This window comes from Sus scrofa, chromosome 7, assembly GCF_054392235.1.
Source record: "Sus scrofa isolate SSC_HxYL_T2T_F1_AM1 chromosome 7, Sscrofa_HxYL_maternal_Yorkshire_Landrace_v2.0, whole genome shotgun sequence".
Taxonomy (NCBI): domain Eukaryota; kingdom Metazoa; phylum Chordata; class Mammalia; order Artiodactyla; family Suidae; genus Sus; species Sus scrofa.
In genome coordinates this window covers 28,232,829-28,247,324 of record NC_139389.1, presented here as the reverse complement: position 1 = coordinate 28,247,324, position 14,496 = coordinate 28,232,829, and the positions used below count along the sequence as shown (strand labels likewise).

General features: G+C 52.9%; 1 protein-coding gene across 1 annotated transcript; it reads right to left on the bottom strand.

Moving 5' to 3' along the window:
* Window positions 1-311: 311 nt before the first annotated feature.
* C2 (complement C2) lies at window positions 312-13,745 on the bottom strand. Its single transcript, NM_001101815.1, is given in 18 exon segments — window positions 312-767; window positions 900-949; window positions 1,107-1,233; window positions 1,424-1,515; window positions 1,656-1,732; window positions 1,842-2,007; window positions 2,118-2,229; window positions 2,326-2,420; window positions 2,533-2,673; window positions 6,885-6,974; window positions 7,666-7,806; window positions 8,707-8,845; window positions 9,963-10,096; window positions 10,324-10,425; window positions 10,505-10,678; window positions 12,566-12,751; window positions 13,325-13,534; window positions 13,664-13,745. Coding segments are annotated over 18 exon segments (2,259 nt in total). The 5' UTR covers window positions 13,710-13,745; the 3' UTR covers window positions 312-590.
* Between the last annotated feature and the right edge of the window lie 751 nt (window positions 13,746-14,496).

The window sequence follows — 14,496 nt, the reverse complement described above, 5'->3', positions numbered from 1 at the left end:
TGAGCGGGAGGGCCCCCTGGAGCTGCCAATCAAGGAAACAGAAACTTCAAAACCCCACCTTTTGCTTCCCGAGGTCCAGGACTCTCCCCGGAACACCTCCTCCCGGCCCCAGTTCCTCCCCAACAAGCCCAGACCTCCCCTTGAGGACCAGATCTAAGGCCCCCCGCTGGCGCCCCTGTTGACTCTGTTATGGAGCAGAGTCCAGCCGTTGTTTGTCCAGCAGGGTCTCTGACCTGCCTTCTTGCAGTTCCTGGAATCATCCCGGCCTTCCTCTCCCAATAGGCCAGCCCCCAGGCAGAGGCACAGGCAGATGTGGAAATCATTGATTTTTATTAATTTCATAACTGGGAAATTCCACGTGAAAGTGGGAGGAGAGCGAGCCAAGTAAACCGGAGGGTGGGGCCAGTGCTGCTGGGCGCGCTGGAGGTTCCCCAGCCCCAGGGGGTGGGGATACTGGAGGCAGGGCTCTACTCTACTCAGAGCAAGGAGTGAGGCTGGGTCATGGAGGCTGAGGATGGACCTCCGGAGGCAGGAGACGGGAGAGAGATGGCACATCCTGGCGGGACAGCAAAAGGCTCGAGAGCCGAGAATTAGAGGGGTAAAAAGTTCAGGATGCCCTCCAAGTGCTGCCTCAGCCAGGGCTGCAGGCGGAAGAGATTGATGTGGAAATCTCGTGGCGGTGGGATCCTGCCTCTGGGTGCCTTTTTGCGCAAGTTTTTATTGGAGCTGCTGCATGGGCTGTAGAGACCCCAGCTCACCAGGCCCACCTGGATGAAGGAGAGGATGGGGTGCGGGGGTGGCCACAGCCCTGGCTCCAAACCCCCGACCTCCCTGATCCCTTCAAAGGCCCACCTCGTCCCCTCACAAGGCCTGGATCCTGCAAGCCTCCCCCTTCTCACCTGAAAAAACCTGAATCTCCGCTCAAGGAAAACGGATCCCCCAGATTCTCCTGTTGGAAAGGAGGGACAAGAGACTGTCATCCTGACTCTCCTCACCACTGCATCCTGTGTCCTGGCATGCATGCCAGCCACAAGGATGCACTTGGCCTTCTTCTCTGGAATCCAGGCTCCAGGTGGGGGTGGGGAAGTGGGTAGCTGGGGGCTCACCCTTGCAGGGATTGTCATCCTCCTTGGTCCCGCTGCAGAGGAACTGGTCTGTCACCACCTCTCTGACATCGGTCAAGTTGGGGAACGTGACTTTGTCTTGGGAGACAGCCTGGATACAGCTTGTCCACTGCAGGAGATAGGACAGGGCTGAAGGATGGAACGGGCAGGCCCAGGGGACAGCTGGCCATGCAGCAGGGGCTGGGAGGAGGGGTGACTTGGAGTCAGACAGTGGAAGCAACCAGAGCTGGGGATAAAGAGAGATGTTCTGGGAGTTGCCACATCCCCTCCCCCCAGCATCCCGGGCCCAAGACCCTCACATCCGACCCTGTCTTGAGATGAACATTCAGCTTGCTCCCATTCAAGGCCACAAAATGAGCAGGAACGCTCAGTTGGTTCAGAAGCTCCTTCTCTGCAGCCAAGGAAAAGGCTGTTGATGTTGGTCCCTTTACCCAGCAGCCAGATTCCAACTTGGGGAATGCAGCACAATCCATGCCGTCACCCCCAAGCCTGAGTTCCCAGTCCCTCATGCACCCAAAGCCCCGCCCTCACCGTGGTCTCGGCAGGTGCTGCCTGGATGTCTCCGCAGAGCCAGGTTGGCCCCCACCGTGCAGGGAAGGCAGATGGGCCTGAGGAGAAGAACAAGGGTCTCAGAGGCCCATCTTTGGCATTCCCTCCTCCAGGGCTCCCCAGAGCACCCTCCCCCAGAGGGCAGTCTCACGTCCCAGACTCAAGCACCTGGCGTGGGTGGACATTTTCACTTTCTGGTCCAGCTTCAGCAGGGCAATGTCGTCACCATAGAACTCCGGGATTCCCTGATGCTTCTTGGCAGAGACATTGAACTCTGAGGAGATCACCGCCTTCTCAATTCGAAACTCTTTGCCCCATTGGGAGTTGGGATCCCCTGGTAAAAGTAGGGCAGATTAGGCTGGACCAGGACTCCTGAAGAGGCCAGGGACAAGGGGTAGGAGCTCTGGCCACAGGGTCGGGAAGCTTGTGCGGGCCCTTCCTTACCCACACTGACCCTCCACAGGGAGTGGTCCTCGCTGTGGCTGAAGCAGTGGGCGGCTGTCAGGACCCACTGGTCAGAGATGAGGGCCCCCCGGCAGGTCTCGTGGCTCTTGGGCTGCAGGAGAACAGGTGCTCTTCAGGAACCGCTGTGTCTCGGGCCCATGGCCGCTGTCACCTCTGGGACCCAAGCCCCCTCCCTCCTTCCTGATACCTTAATAGTGACATGCCAGGGTGTCCTCTCCTGGGCAGAGGCATTGGCAGACATGTTCCCTACCCCGCAGATGGTGTCCGTGAGCTGGGAGACATCTGTGGGTGGGAGGAGCAGATGTGGAGGGAGGGGGCCGGGGGCGCTGTGAGCAGGTGCCATCAGCCAGCTCAGTACTGGCCACCCCGCTCTGGAGAGGGCGAGCACACTCACCCAGCATGTGCTCAAAGACCTGGCTCAGAGCCTCTGTGTCCTTCAGAATGAACGCATGCCTCTCGCCATCCTTCTTGGAGCCCAGCTCATTCAGTTCTCTCCAGTCCACCTCCACGTTGCCCACGCCGATGGCGTAGATGTCTGATGGGGAGGAAATCACCAGGATCGTGTGGCCGAGGGGCTACCCCGTGACACAGGAGGCCGGAATTCGGAACTCGCCGTGTCCTATGGAGCCCTTCGTGAGCAGGACGCCCTCACCCCCACTACCTGCCGGCCCTCATCTCCTACCTCTCCTCACCCTTCACTCACTTCCCGCCACATGGCCTGCCTGAAGTTCCTCAAACAGCCAGGCACACTGCCACCTCAGGGCCTTTGCATGACCTGCGTCTCTGCCTGGTTCGCTCCTCCCCCCTCAGACTCCCCAAAAAGCTAAGAAACTGTTCGGTTGCTTTTTGCCTTTTTAGGGCCACACCCACAGCATATGGAGGTTCCCAGGCCAGGAGTCGAATCGGAGCTACAGCTGCCAGCCTACACCACAGCCACAGCAACACGGGATCCGAGCCTGTCTGTGACCTACACCACAGCTCATGGCAACACCGGATCCTTAACCCACTGAGAAAGGCCAGGGATCAAACCCACGTCCTCATGGATACTAGTCGAATTCATTACCACTGAGCCACAACAGGAACTCCAACTGTTTTACCTTTTTAAGTCCTGATTCAAACGTCACCATCTCAGGGAGGCCTTCCCTGGCCTCCTTCTATAAAACTGCCTTGTCCCAGACACTTCCATTCCCTCCCTGCTTCATTTTATATCTTAGCACGTGTCACGGTCTACTGTGCCATATGGTTTATTTATTTTGTTTAATGCCTAGAGTGGGTAGAACTGTGTCCCCCCCCCAAAAAAGATACGTTCAAGTCCTAACCCCCAGGACCTGTGCATGTGCCCTTATTAGGAAATAGTGTCGGAGTTCCCATTGTGGCTCAGTGGTTAACAAATCCGACTAGGAACCATGAGATTGCGGGTTCAATCCCTGGCCTCACTCAGTGGGTTATGGATCCGGCGTTGCCATGAGCTGTGGTGCAGGTCTCAGACATGGCTCAGATCTGGTGTTGCTGTGGCTGCGGTGTAAACTGGCAGCTGTAGCTCGGATTAGACCCCTGGCCTGGGAACCTCCGTATGCTGCAGGTGGGGCCCCAAAAAGCAAAAAAAAAAAAAAAAAAGGAAATAGTATCTTTGTGGATACAATCATTTAAAATGAAATGAAGTCGCACAAGATGGGCGGCACCATAATCTGATACCTTTATAAGAACAGAGGAATCTGGACACAAACAGAGAAAAAACCATGTGACAACCAGTGATACACTCAGGGAAGAAGGTGACATGAAGACAAGCAGAGACTGGTAGAATGCCTGGGGCCCCCGGAAGCTGGGCAGGTAAAGAAGGATTCTCCCCCGAGAGCCTCCAGAGGGAACCTAGCCCTGCTGGTACCTTAACTTTGGACTTCTGGCCTCCTGAACATGGAAGAATAAATTTCTTTCTTTCTTTTTCTTCCTTTTCACAGCCACACCCGTGGCATATGGAAGTTCCCAGGCCAGGGGTCAAGTTAGAACTGCAGCTGAAGTCTACACCATAGCTTAAGGCAATACCAGTTACAGCGAGCCTAAACCCACTGAGCCAGGCCGGGGATTGAGCCTGCATCCTCACAGAGACAATGTTAGGTCCTTAACCCACCGAGCCACCATGGGAACTCCGAGAATAAATGTCTGTGGTTTCAAGCCACCCAAGTCTGTATGATGTGTTGCCACAGGCGCTCCAGAATGACATCCACACGCAAGCGGGCATTTTCCTTATTTTGTTCACAGCTGCATCCTTGGTGGTGCCTGGACCAGAAGAGACTCTTAGGGAGTACTTCTACATGACTAAATGAATGAAAAGAATTCACGATGTAGCATGGAGGCAAAGCTTCACAGCTAGGAGTTTCCATCATGGCTCAGCAGTAACAAACCCAACTAGGAGTTCCCGTCGTGGCGCAGTGGTTAACGAATCCGACTAGGAACCATGAGGTTGCGGGTTCGGTCCCTGCCCTTGCTCAGTGGGTTAAGGATCCGGCGTTGCTGTGAGCTGTGGTGTAGGTTGCAGACGCGGCTCGGATCCCGAGTTGCTGTGGCTCTGGCGTAGGCCGGTGGCTACAGCTCCGATTCGACCCCTAGCCTGGGAAACCATATGCCGCGGGAGCGGCCCAAGAAATAGCAACAACAACAACAAAAAGACAAAAAGAAAAAAAAAAAAAACAAACCCAACTAGTATCCATCAGGACACAGGTTCAATCCCTGGCCTCGCTCAGTGGGGTAGGTATCCAGCATTACTGTGAGCTGTGGTGTAGGTTTGCAGATGTGGCTCAGATTTCGTGTTGCTGTGACTGTGGCATCGGCCAGCAGATTGCAGCTCTGATTTGGCCCCTAGCCTGGGAACCTCCATATGCCACAGGTGTGGCCATAAAAACCAAACAAAATAAATAAAAGATTTTTTTTTTAAAACTTCACATCTGGAGTTCCCATCGTGGCACAGTGGTAAACGAATCCGACTAGGGACCATGAGGTTGCGGGTTCAGTCCCTGCCCTTACTCAGTGGGTTAATGATCCGGCGTTGCCGTGAGCTGTGGTGTAGGTTGCAGATGTGGCTTGGATCCCCTGTTGCCGTGGCTCTGGTGTAGGCTGGCGGCTACAGCTCCGATTCGACCCCTAGCCTGGGAACCTCCATATGCTGCGGGAGCAGCCCCAGGAAAGGCAAAAAGACAAAAAAAAAAACAAAAACAAAAAAAAAAACCTTCACATCTGGTCTTCCCCTGCAAAATGTCAGCTCTGGGAGAGAGGCCTGGATCCACACAGGCCTCTGATTGAGCCGGAGGGCCTGTCAGAACCACCCTGGGGTGGCCCAGAGTCTGGTCTCCTCCCACCCTTTGTACCCCTGATGGTCCTTTTTCTTCAGTTATCATGGGAACTGGACAATTATCATGCCCCCTGGGTTTTTCCCTGCAGTTCCTGCCTCTGTTTTACTTTCTTATTTTTTCTTTTTAGGGCTGCACCCATGGCATATGGAGGTTCCCAGGCTAGGGGTCGAATTGGAGCTACAGCTGCCAGCCTATGCCACAGCCACAGCAATGCTAGACACAAGCTGTGCCTGTGACCTGCGCTGCAGCTCACGGCAATGCCGGATCCTTAACCCACTGAGCAAGGAAGGCCAAGGATCGAACCCACAACCTCGTGGTTCCTAGGCAGATTCTTTTCTGCTGTGCCAAGACGGGAACTCCTATAAAATGTTTTCAAGCATTGAACTCTGACCCAGTGATGCTAAGGAGTCAGGGAATGGAGTTTGGGTTTTGCCTTCCTCAGGCCAGGGTTAAGAGGAATCTGCATACCCCCTTACCCAAAAGGGGCAGGTGGAGTGGGTAGCATGAACAGAAAAGAGAGGACCCAAGGGGAAAATAAAACTTGGAGCCTCAAAACCAGCTGCCCTCTCTTATCTGGAGGACTTCTCTTTGAAGTTCTTTTCTGATCAAAGGTCAGTGCAATTTTTATTCAGTCTGAGTTAGAGAAATTGTTCTTTTGGAGATAGCAACTGCCAAAGCCTTAGTTATTTGCATTGGTAAAAGCGGAAAGGCTGGGGACAGTCCCCACAAAGAATCCAGGCCTTATCTTCAGAAAGAGGTTTGTGCAACCTAAGATGGTGGAAGAAAATGACACCAATGATGAAGATGGCGGTGGTGGCCGTGGTGGCTGCTAACATACACGGTGTTTCTCTGTGCCAGGCGGAGTTTGAGCATTTGCCTTTACTGTACTTCCCACCTCTTACAAGTAAAGAAACTACCCACAGCCACTGCCAATCAAAGATGAACCCAACGGAGTTCCTGTCGTGGCTCAGTGGTTAACGAATCTGACTAGGAACCATGAGGTTGGGGGTTTGATCCCTGGCCTTGCTCAGTGGGTTGAGGATCTGGTGTTGCCGTGAGCTGCGGTGTAGGTTGCAGATGTGGCTTGGATCCCTAGTTGCTGTGGCTCTATCGTAGGCCAGCGGCTACGGCTCCGATTAGACCCCTAGCCTGGGAACCTCCATATGCTGTGGGAGCGGCCCCAGAAAAGGCAAAAAGACAAAAAAAAAAAAAAAAGATGAACCCAAGGTTGAAACCACAGGCTGTTGGATTACAGACTCCAGTGTGACCCTCATATAGAAGGGCAGAGCCAGATCTCAGTAGAACGGCAGCCAAGATGCTGGAACCCACCCCCGGACCCCCACTTCGAGACTTGTGCCCCCCGCAGGGCAGCACAGATGGGGCAGGGGCAGAAGCTCACCCAGATAGTCTTTCCTCTTCTCTTTGATGTTCAAGATCTCTTTGATATTGTCAACAGCTGGCTTGGGAGAGCCACCCATGTTGGACTTTCCTAGAACAAAGAGGGAAAAGAACCATCCATCTGAATGGATGTATCCTGACTCCCCACAGCCCTGAAGAAGCCGGGAGGCATTCATCCTGGGATCTGCAACACCTGCCCTCCCTACTCAGGTTTCCCCACATTATTTCCTGAAACTCTCTGGCACTGGGCCAGGAGCTTCCAATACTTTCTCTCATTTAATTCTTAGGAAACTCCAGTAAGTGTGGGTATCCTCATTTTATAGAGAAGAAGGCAGGGAGTTCCCATCATGGCTCGGTGGTTAATGAACCCAACTAGGATTCATGAGGGCATGGGTTCGATCCCTGGCCTCACTCAGCGGGTTAAGGATCCGGTGTTGCCATGAGCTGTGGTGTAGGTTGCAGACACGGTCTGGATCCTGCGTTGCTGTGGCTGTGGCGTAGGCCGGCAGCTGTGACTCTGATTCCACCCCTAGCCTGGGAACCTCCACATGCTTCGGGTGTGGCCCTAAAAAGACCCAAAAAAACCCCAAACAAACAAAAGCAAACTATGTAAAGAAAGAAGAGCAGCTTCCATTACCAGCACTGCTGTGATTGTCATAACCATCCATCATCAGTGCTGCTTCTACTTTATAAATAAGAAACTGAGGCCAGAAGTGTCAGGGGGAGAACGGGAATGCAGGTCTCCCACCCCACAGAGGCTAGGTCGCAGAGACGATACTTACCATCTGTCAGCAGGATGATGGCGTGGCGGATTTCCTGCCAGGCCATTGTGTTCATACCAAGATTTTGCATTTGATTATTCATCATGATGTAGACACTATTTAGGGCCTCATAGATGTTGGTCCCAGTTCCATTTTCATGGTCTGGAATATGTGAAGATGAAAAGCTCTCTCAGTAAACGTCCCGCCTACCACCTGGGAGAAGGGCATCCCTATTCCCCACAAACACTGGAAATGCATTTATCAATTGGCTTGATAAACTCAGACCTTTGATATCCAGTTGGGGATTTGGCATCATTACCTGTTCAAACATTAAAAGCCTTTCCCTTCAGTAATGCTCGTTGCATAACCCCACAAAGGCCGCTTTAAAGTCCCAAGATTCAAAGTGGAATTTCTAGGGAGGTCCCATTGTGGCGCAGCAGAAACGAATCTGACTGGTATCCATGACGTTGCGGGTTGGATCCCTGGCCTCGCTCAGTGGGTCGGGGATCAGGCGTTTCCGTGAGCTAAGGTGTAGGTCGCAGACACGGCTTGGATTCTCCACTGCTGTGGCTGTGGCACTGGCCAGCAGCTATAGCTCTGATTCGACCCTTAGCCTGGGAACTTCCATACACTGTGGCTACGGCTCCCCACCCCTCCAAAAAAAAAAAAAAACAACCATCACAAAGTAAGCTTTCCAAAGAACTTGGGTTGTTTCAGCCATCCCACCTGGGGGGTTTCATGATGACCTGAAGAGACTGTGAAAACCCGACCAGGTGGTTCTGGCAACAGGAAGGCACGGAAGACCTGCACAATGCATTTGGACACATAGCCCATCCCAACAGGCTGTGCATTGCTAAGAGCTGGGAATCCCCACCATGAACCTGACTTAGATGCCACCCCCACCTAAGGAACCTCAGTTCCAGAGGCCAGACTACCACCAAGAGGTCTCACTCTCTCCAGTGTGCCCAGAATCTGTCAGCCAGAGAGCGCTCACTCCCTGCCCTTACTCCCCCCAACCCCCGCCCCACCCACTCCCATCACCTTCAGTTGATGACATCATACCTTTATAGTTGATGTTTTCCAGACTGTGGACCACTTCAGTCACATCCCGGGATTTGTCCTTCAGGACAGACATGATGATTTTGGGCTTCGATGCAAAGGTGATGATGGCGACACTAATATTGATCTCAAAGCTGAAGATCTGTGAAGGGCAAGTGAGAGGTAGAGTGAGGGCCCCAAAGCAAAGGGGAGATGATAAGAGAGCCAGCACAGGGCCCTGGAGGAGGCAGAGAGCCTGAACTGAAACACAGATACAAGGCCTACGGGTGGATGGCTGGGTGGGGGGTTCCCTTCCTGGGAAACTGCTGCTTGAAGAAGCCAGGAAACTGACATTTGCTGGCCCTCTCTTTAATCCTCACATCAATGCTGTGATGGTCCCTGTTTCATAGTTGAGGAAGCTGAGCCTTGTTACCTTACCCCAGATCACACCACTGGTAAGAGGCAGAGGTAGAATTCAAACCTATGGGCACTTCTCCGTTGCAATTTGCAGCCTCACAGCTTAGGGAGTTACTTAACTTTGTACATCTTTTTTTTTTTTTTTTTTTTGTCTTTTTGCTATTTCTTGGGCCACTCCCACGGCATATGGAGGTTCCCAGGCTAGGGGTCTGATCGGAGCTGTAGCCACCGGCCTACACCAGAGCCACAGCAACACGGGATCCAAGCTGCATATGCAACCTACACCACAGCTAAGGGCAATGCCGGATCCTTAACCCACTGAGCAAGGCCAGGGATCGAACCTGCAACCTCTTGGTTCCTAGTCGGATTCGTTAACCGCTGAGCCACGACGGGAACTCCAACTTTGTACATCTTAAGAGAGATACCAAGGGGCACAAAAGCTGCCTTCTTTAAAATGTAGCTGGTGGGGAGTTCCCATTGTGGCTCAGCTGAAACGAATCTTGACTAGTATCGATGAGAACGCAGGTTCGATCCCTGGCCTTGCTCAGTGGGTTAAGGATCCAGCATTGCCATGAGCTGTGGTGTAGGTCGTAGACATGGTTCGGATCCAGCATTGCTGTGGCTGTGGTGTAGGCTGGCAGCTACAGCTCCAATTGGACCCCTAGCCTGACAACCTCCATATGCTGTGGTTGCGGCCTTAAAAAAAAAAAAAAAAAAAAATTAAATCTCCGATTCCTGCATGGTATGCATATAGTCTAGGGAGACTTCTTGGAGGAAGTGTGCTGAGAGTGGGATTCTGAGGAAGGGAAGGAGACAGTGAGTGCCGGAAGGCCTCCTCAGTGTGCCTTCTCCTATTTCCAGACCCTGTCCACCAGGAGGGAGGCGCTCCTCTTGAAGACTCCAAAGTCCTCTTCCGACACACTCTGAGAGGCGTCCAGAAGCAGGTAGAGGTTCAGGTGCCCGGAGCGCTGGATTTGTATTTTTCGGCCCACGTTCTCTGGGAGAAATGCAGAAAGGGAAGATTCCGATCTCCACCTCCTACCGGCTCTCAGGCAAGGCGATCAGGCCTCAAAGCCTCCCCTGGAGTCAGCGCGGGCCGCCCCTCTGAGCCCCGCCCCTCTGAGCCCCGCCCCTCTGAGCCCCGCCCCTCTGAGCCCCGCCCACCAGCCCCTGGCCCCTCCCCCTACTCCCGCCCAGAACCCAGCCCCCACCTCAGGCGCTCACCCGTCTTCTTAGTCTGGGTGGGATTTGTGGCTCCAAGGAGGTGGGAGAAGGAGGTACCCAGGGCGGGGGTCACATCCTCAGGAAAGTCGTAAGAGTAGGGCTCTGTGGGAAGAACCACCGGGATGAGCCCTGTCGGGGATGCGGGCCTAGGAGCCCCAGGAGGGTCAGACCAGCTACTCACGGCGGCAGATGGGTTCCGTCCCACTCCAGACCCCGTTGTCCTGGCACTCTCGCTCCATAGACCCCGTCAGCACCAGATTCGAGGAGCAGCGGTACCTGACCTTGTCCCCAGGGCCGAAGCGAGACCCTGTCCGCACTGCACCCACAGAAATGCCAGGGTCTGGGCAGTGGCTGGCTGCAAGAAACAAAGTGAGAAGGAGGTGAGTAGGGACCGGCCTGCTCAGCCTCTGGGTGCTCTGCTCACCACCCTCTCCCTCCAGGCTTTTCCTCCTCTCCCACAGCTGTGCCTCCCAGGCGCGTGGATGGAAAACCTGAAGTAGGGGAAAGTGTAGAACTCAGTGGCCTCCAGGGTCAGCTAAAGCATCCCAGTCCCAACCCAGAGACTCTGCCTACAAGGGTTCCAGAGCCTCAGGGAGGATGTTGGCTGAAGAGCCCAACCCCGCCACAGAGAACATTTGCAAACAATGAGACATCTCCACCCACCCATCAGAATGGCTAAAACTAAAAAGGATAAAACAATGGGTCATTCCAAGTGTCAGAGATGATGTGGGACAAACAGAGCTGTTACAGTTACTGGAGTGTCAGTCCATAAACACTTTGCAGCCTCCACCAAGAGAAAACAGGTGCCAACCTGTGCCCCAGTAATTCCATTCCTAGATAATATGCTTGAGAGAAGTAAGTGTCCATATGCACCCAGAGTCACGTACAAGGACATTCATAGAGTTTTACTCGTAATAACCAAAAATTGGAACTGGTCCGAATGCCCATCGACAGGAGAACACATAGATAAACTGTAATATATTCGTATACTGGAATTACATGGCAATAAAAAATAACCAACCGCTGAGACTCAGCAAAACACGGACACATCTCACAAGCAGAAAGTTGAATAAAGGAGGCCAAATGCGAAAGAGCACAAGCTGTCTGATTCCACTTGTGGGAGGTGTAAGAAGAAGCTAAAAGAATCCATGGAGGCAGAAGTCAGAGGAGAGGCTACCTTGTGGGAGAGGACAGAGGGGCGCCTCCTGGGATGGTGGATGCTCAGTCATGGGTGTGATTAATCATGGGCAGATACACAAGTACAAATACTTCAAATTTGTACACTTTAGGAGTTCCCCGGCAGCCTAGCAGTTAAAGATCTAGCATTTTCACTTCTATGGCTCGGGTTCATTCCCAGGGCTGGGAACTTCTGCATGCCACGGGTACAACCAGAAAAAAAAAAAAAAAAGATTTGTACACTTTAGGTAGATTAAATCCCAATTTTCAAATAAATTGTATTTATGTTTCAATAAATGGCTATTGCCAAAGAATCAAGAACATGAATAGGGAGCCAACATCTGGGGAGAAGTGGAGGTGTGGTCCTGCCATCTCATGTACCCTGAGTCTTCTGTATTATGAACTCAGAACTGTGATCCAGGAAGCTCCCCAAACCCACAGACAAATGTGGCACCAGGAAATCCCAGGAACCCCGATTCTGTCAAGGAGAGCCCCCTGTCTTTCACAGGGGCAGTAATGACCATGACAAAAGTATACGTGGTACTTCGCAGATTCCAAGAGCTGTTCCAGATGCAACTCACTCGATCCACACAGCAAGCCCATGCAGTTGATACCCTCACCATCTCCATGTTACAGGTGTGCAGGCTGAGACACCAAGAGGTTAAATAACCTGCCCAAAGGTTGTCAAATGAGTCAGAGCTGGGCTTGGAACCCAAACAGGCTCCAGGGACAAGGCACCTGAGCACAACACTCAATGCCATGTAGCACATCCTTCCTGCAGAAGCCCAGGTGGCCTGAATACCAGTCTGGCCTTGAGGCATTTGGAAAAGCTGGACAGAGCATGTGGAGCCTTTATGTTGGATCTGAAGCTTAGCAGCAACTGCCTTGGGCCAGGATACCCACCGGCCGGAAATGTATGATTTATAGACCCCAATTTACCAAAACCCAGGAATATGATTTTGGCACCAGAAATACCAAGGCCTCTGTCCCCACAGAGGCTCCCCGGGCACACATCCGCCTCCCGGGAGACCCCCGCTGCTATGCAGTCACCTGTCAGGGCACTCACCGCCGTTATCACACACAGCCGTCTCCCCATCCCACATGCCATTGGGGCGACACTGCCGCACGGGCGAGCCCCGCAGCGTGAAGCCGTCCTCACACTCGAAGGTCAGGTTGCCGCCCACAGGATGGGACCCCAGCCGCGGGGTGTACACGCCGTTCTCAAAGGAAACAGGGGCTGGACAGCGAACAGCTAGAGGGAAAGGGGGCATGAGAATACAGGAACGGATGGATAACACCCTGGCTGGATACCATGTGGGTGACACTCAACTTGGATGCATGGAAATTGCCAACTAGTTGTCAAAATGATAGGTTGATGCCTGTGAAATTGCTACATTTGGCAATTGGTTGAATTTTGGCAATTTCACACAATTCAGCCTAATGGATTGATAAGCACCGCTTTTCTCAGTCCCCTGAGGGCCATGGCCACCCCAGCACCTCCCCTGGTGTCCTCAGATGTCCCATGAGCGAGTAACTAGAGGGGCGACGCCTGGCACAACAGGGGGCTCCAGGACCATTGAGCATCCATTCTGGATGGAGTGTAGTCAACAGTTAAATATTTTAAAATATCATCCTGGCTTTTGTACCCCACCATCACTATCAGAGCCTGCCTCTGATCGCCTTGCTATGGGCTGTTGACATGGTCCCCACTCTTTTGAAAATCCCCGTGGAAAAGCAGCTTTGCATCCCATCTGGTCAGGTTAAGCACCACCCCAAGCAATTCCTAAATAGAAATCCTGGGGTGGCCGCTGGCAGGGAGCCTCACGTTTGCAGACTGGCTTTGTTGACCGGGTGGCTCTCGGGATCTGCCACTGTCCGTTGCTGTTGCACAGTCTTGATGCCACCGGGAATGGGTAATAGCCCAGGGGGCAGGAGTAGGTGAGGATACTCCCAGGTGCCCAGCCATTACTGAGGGTGAAACTGCCCCCTGCGATATTCACGTTCTGAGGGCAGGAGGGAGCGGCTGTCGCTAAGCCTGTGGGCACGAGGGCATGACACAGAAATGGAGAAAAGAAGGAAGGCACAGATGAGAAAAGGAAACTCAGTCTGGGTGGCACCAGCCTCACCCACGAGACCCCAGCATCCTCCCCTCCCCTGTTCCTACCTGGGTACAGGGGCAGCAGGCAAAGGACGACCATCAGTGGGTCCATGGTGTCTACCTTAGGGACAGGGAGCGGCAGGGAGCCGCGAGGGGGAAAGGTCATCTGACTTCCCGAAACCCAGAGCTGGCTCACAGCTGCTTCATCTGCTGCCAGAGAAAGAAAACGAGGGAGTGGCAAGAGGGAACGTTCTCTGGTTCGGGAAAAAATAATCGGATCGGGGACTGAGCTGAGGGGGTGAAACTTTGCCCTGTCTCCGTAATCCCAGCACATCCACGGAGTCAGTTGATCGGCATCACAGACACTGTGGACGGCTCCCACTCCACCCCCACACAGACACACATGCACACACATTCTCGCAGGAATAGTCTAAAGCACACAAGCCCTCGAACCATCCAAGATATTGCAAAACATTTTATTTAAGTAAAGTTTCAGTTTTCTTTTGGTTTCACCATGTGAATTTTACTTCCTCAGAGTCTAGGATAGTATTGTCTTCTTGAACATAAACTCCTGAGAGATTAAGATTAATTTTCTTTGAGGAGTTCCCATCGTGTTCAGTGGAAACCAATCTGACTAGTATCCATGAGGACGTAGGTTCGATCTCTGGCCTCGATCAGTGGGTTAACAGTCCAGCGTTGCTGTGAGCTGGGGTGTAGGTCATGGACGTGGTTTGAATCCAGCATTGCTGTGGCTTGTATCTGGTTCTGCTGTGGCTGTGGCGCAGGCTGACAGCTGTGGCTCCTATTTGCCTCCTAGCCTGGGAACCTCCGTATGCTGTGAGTACAGCCCTAAAAACCAATAACAATAATAATCATAATTTTCTTTGAAATTCTTTTTT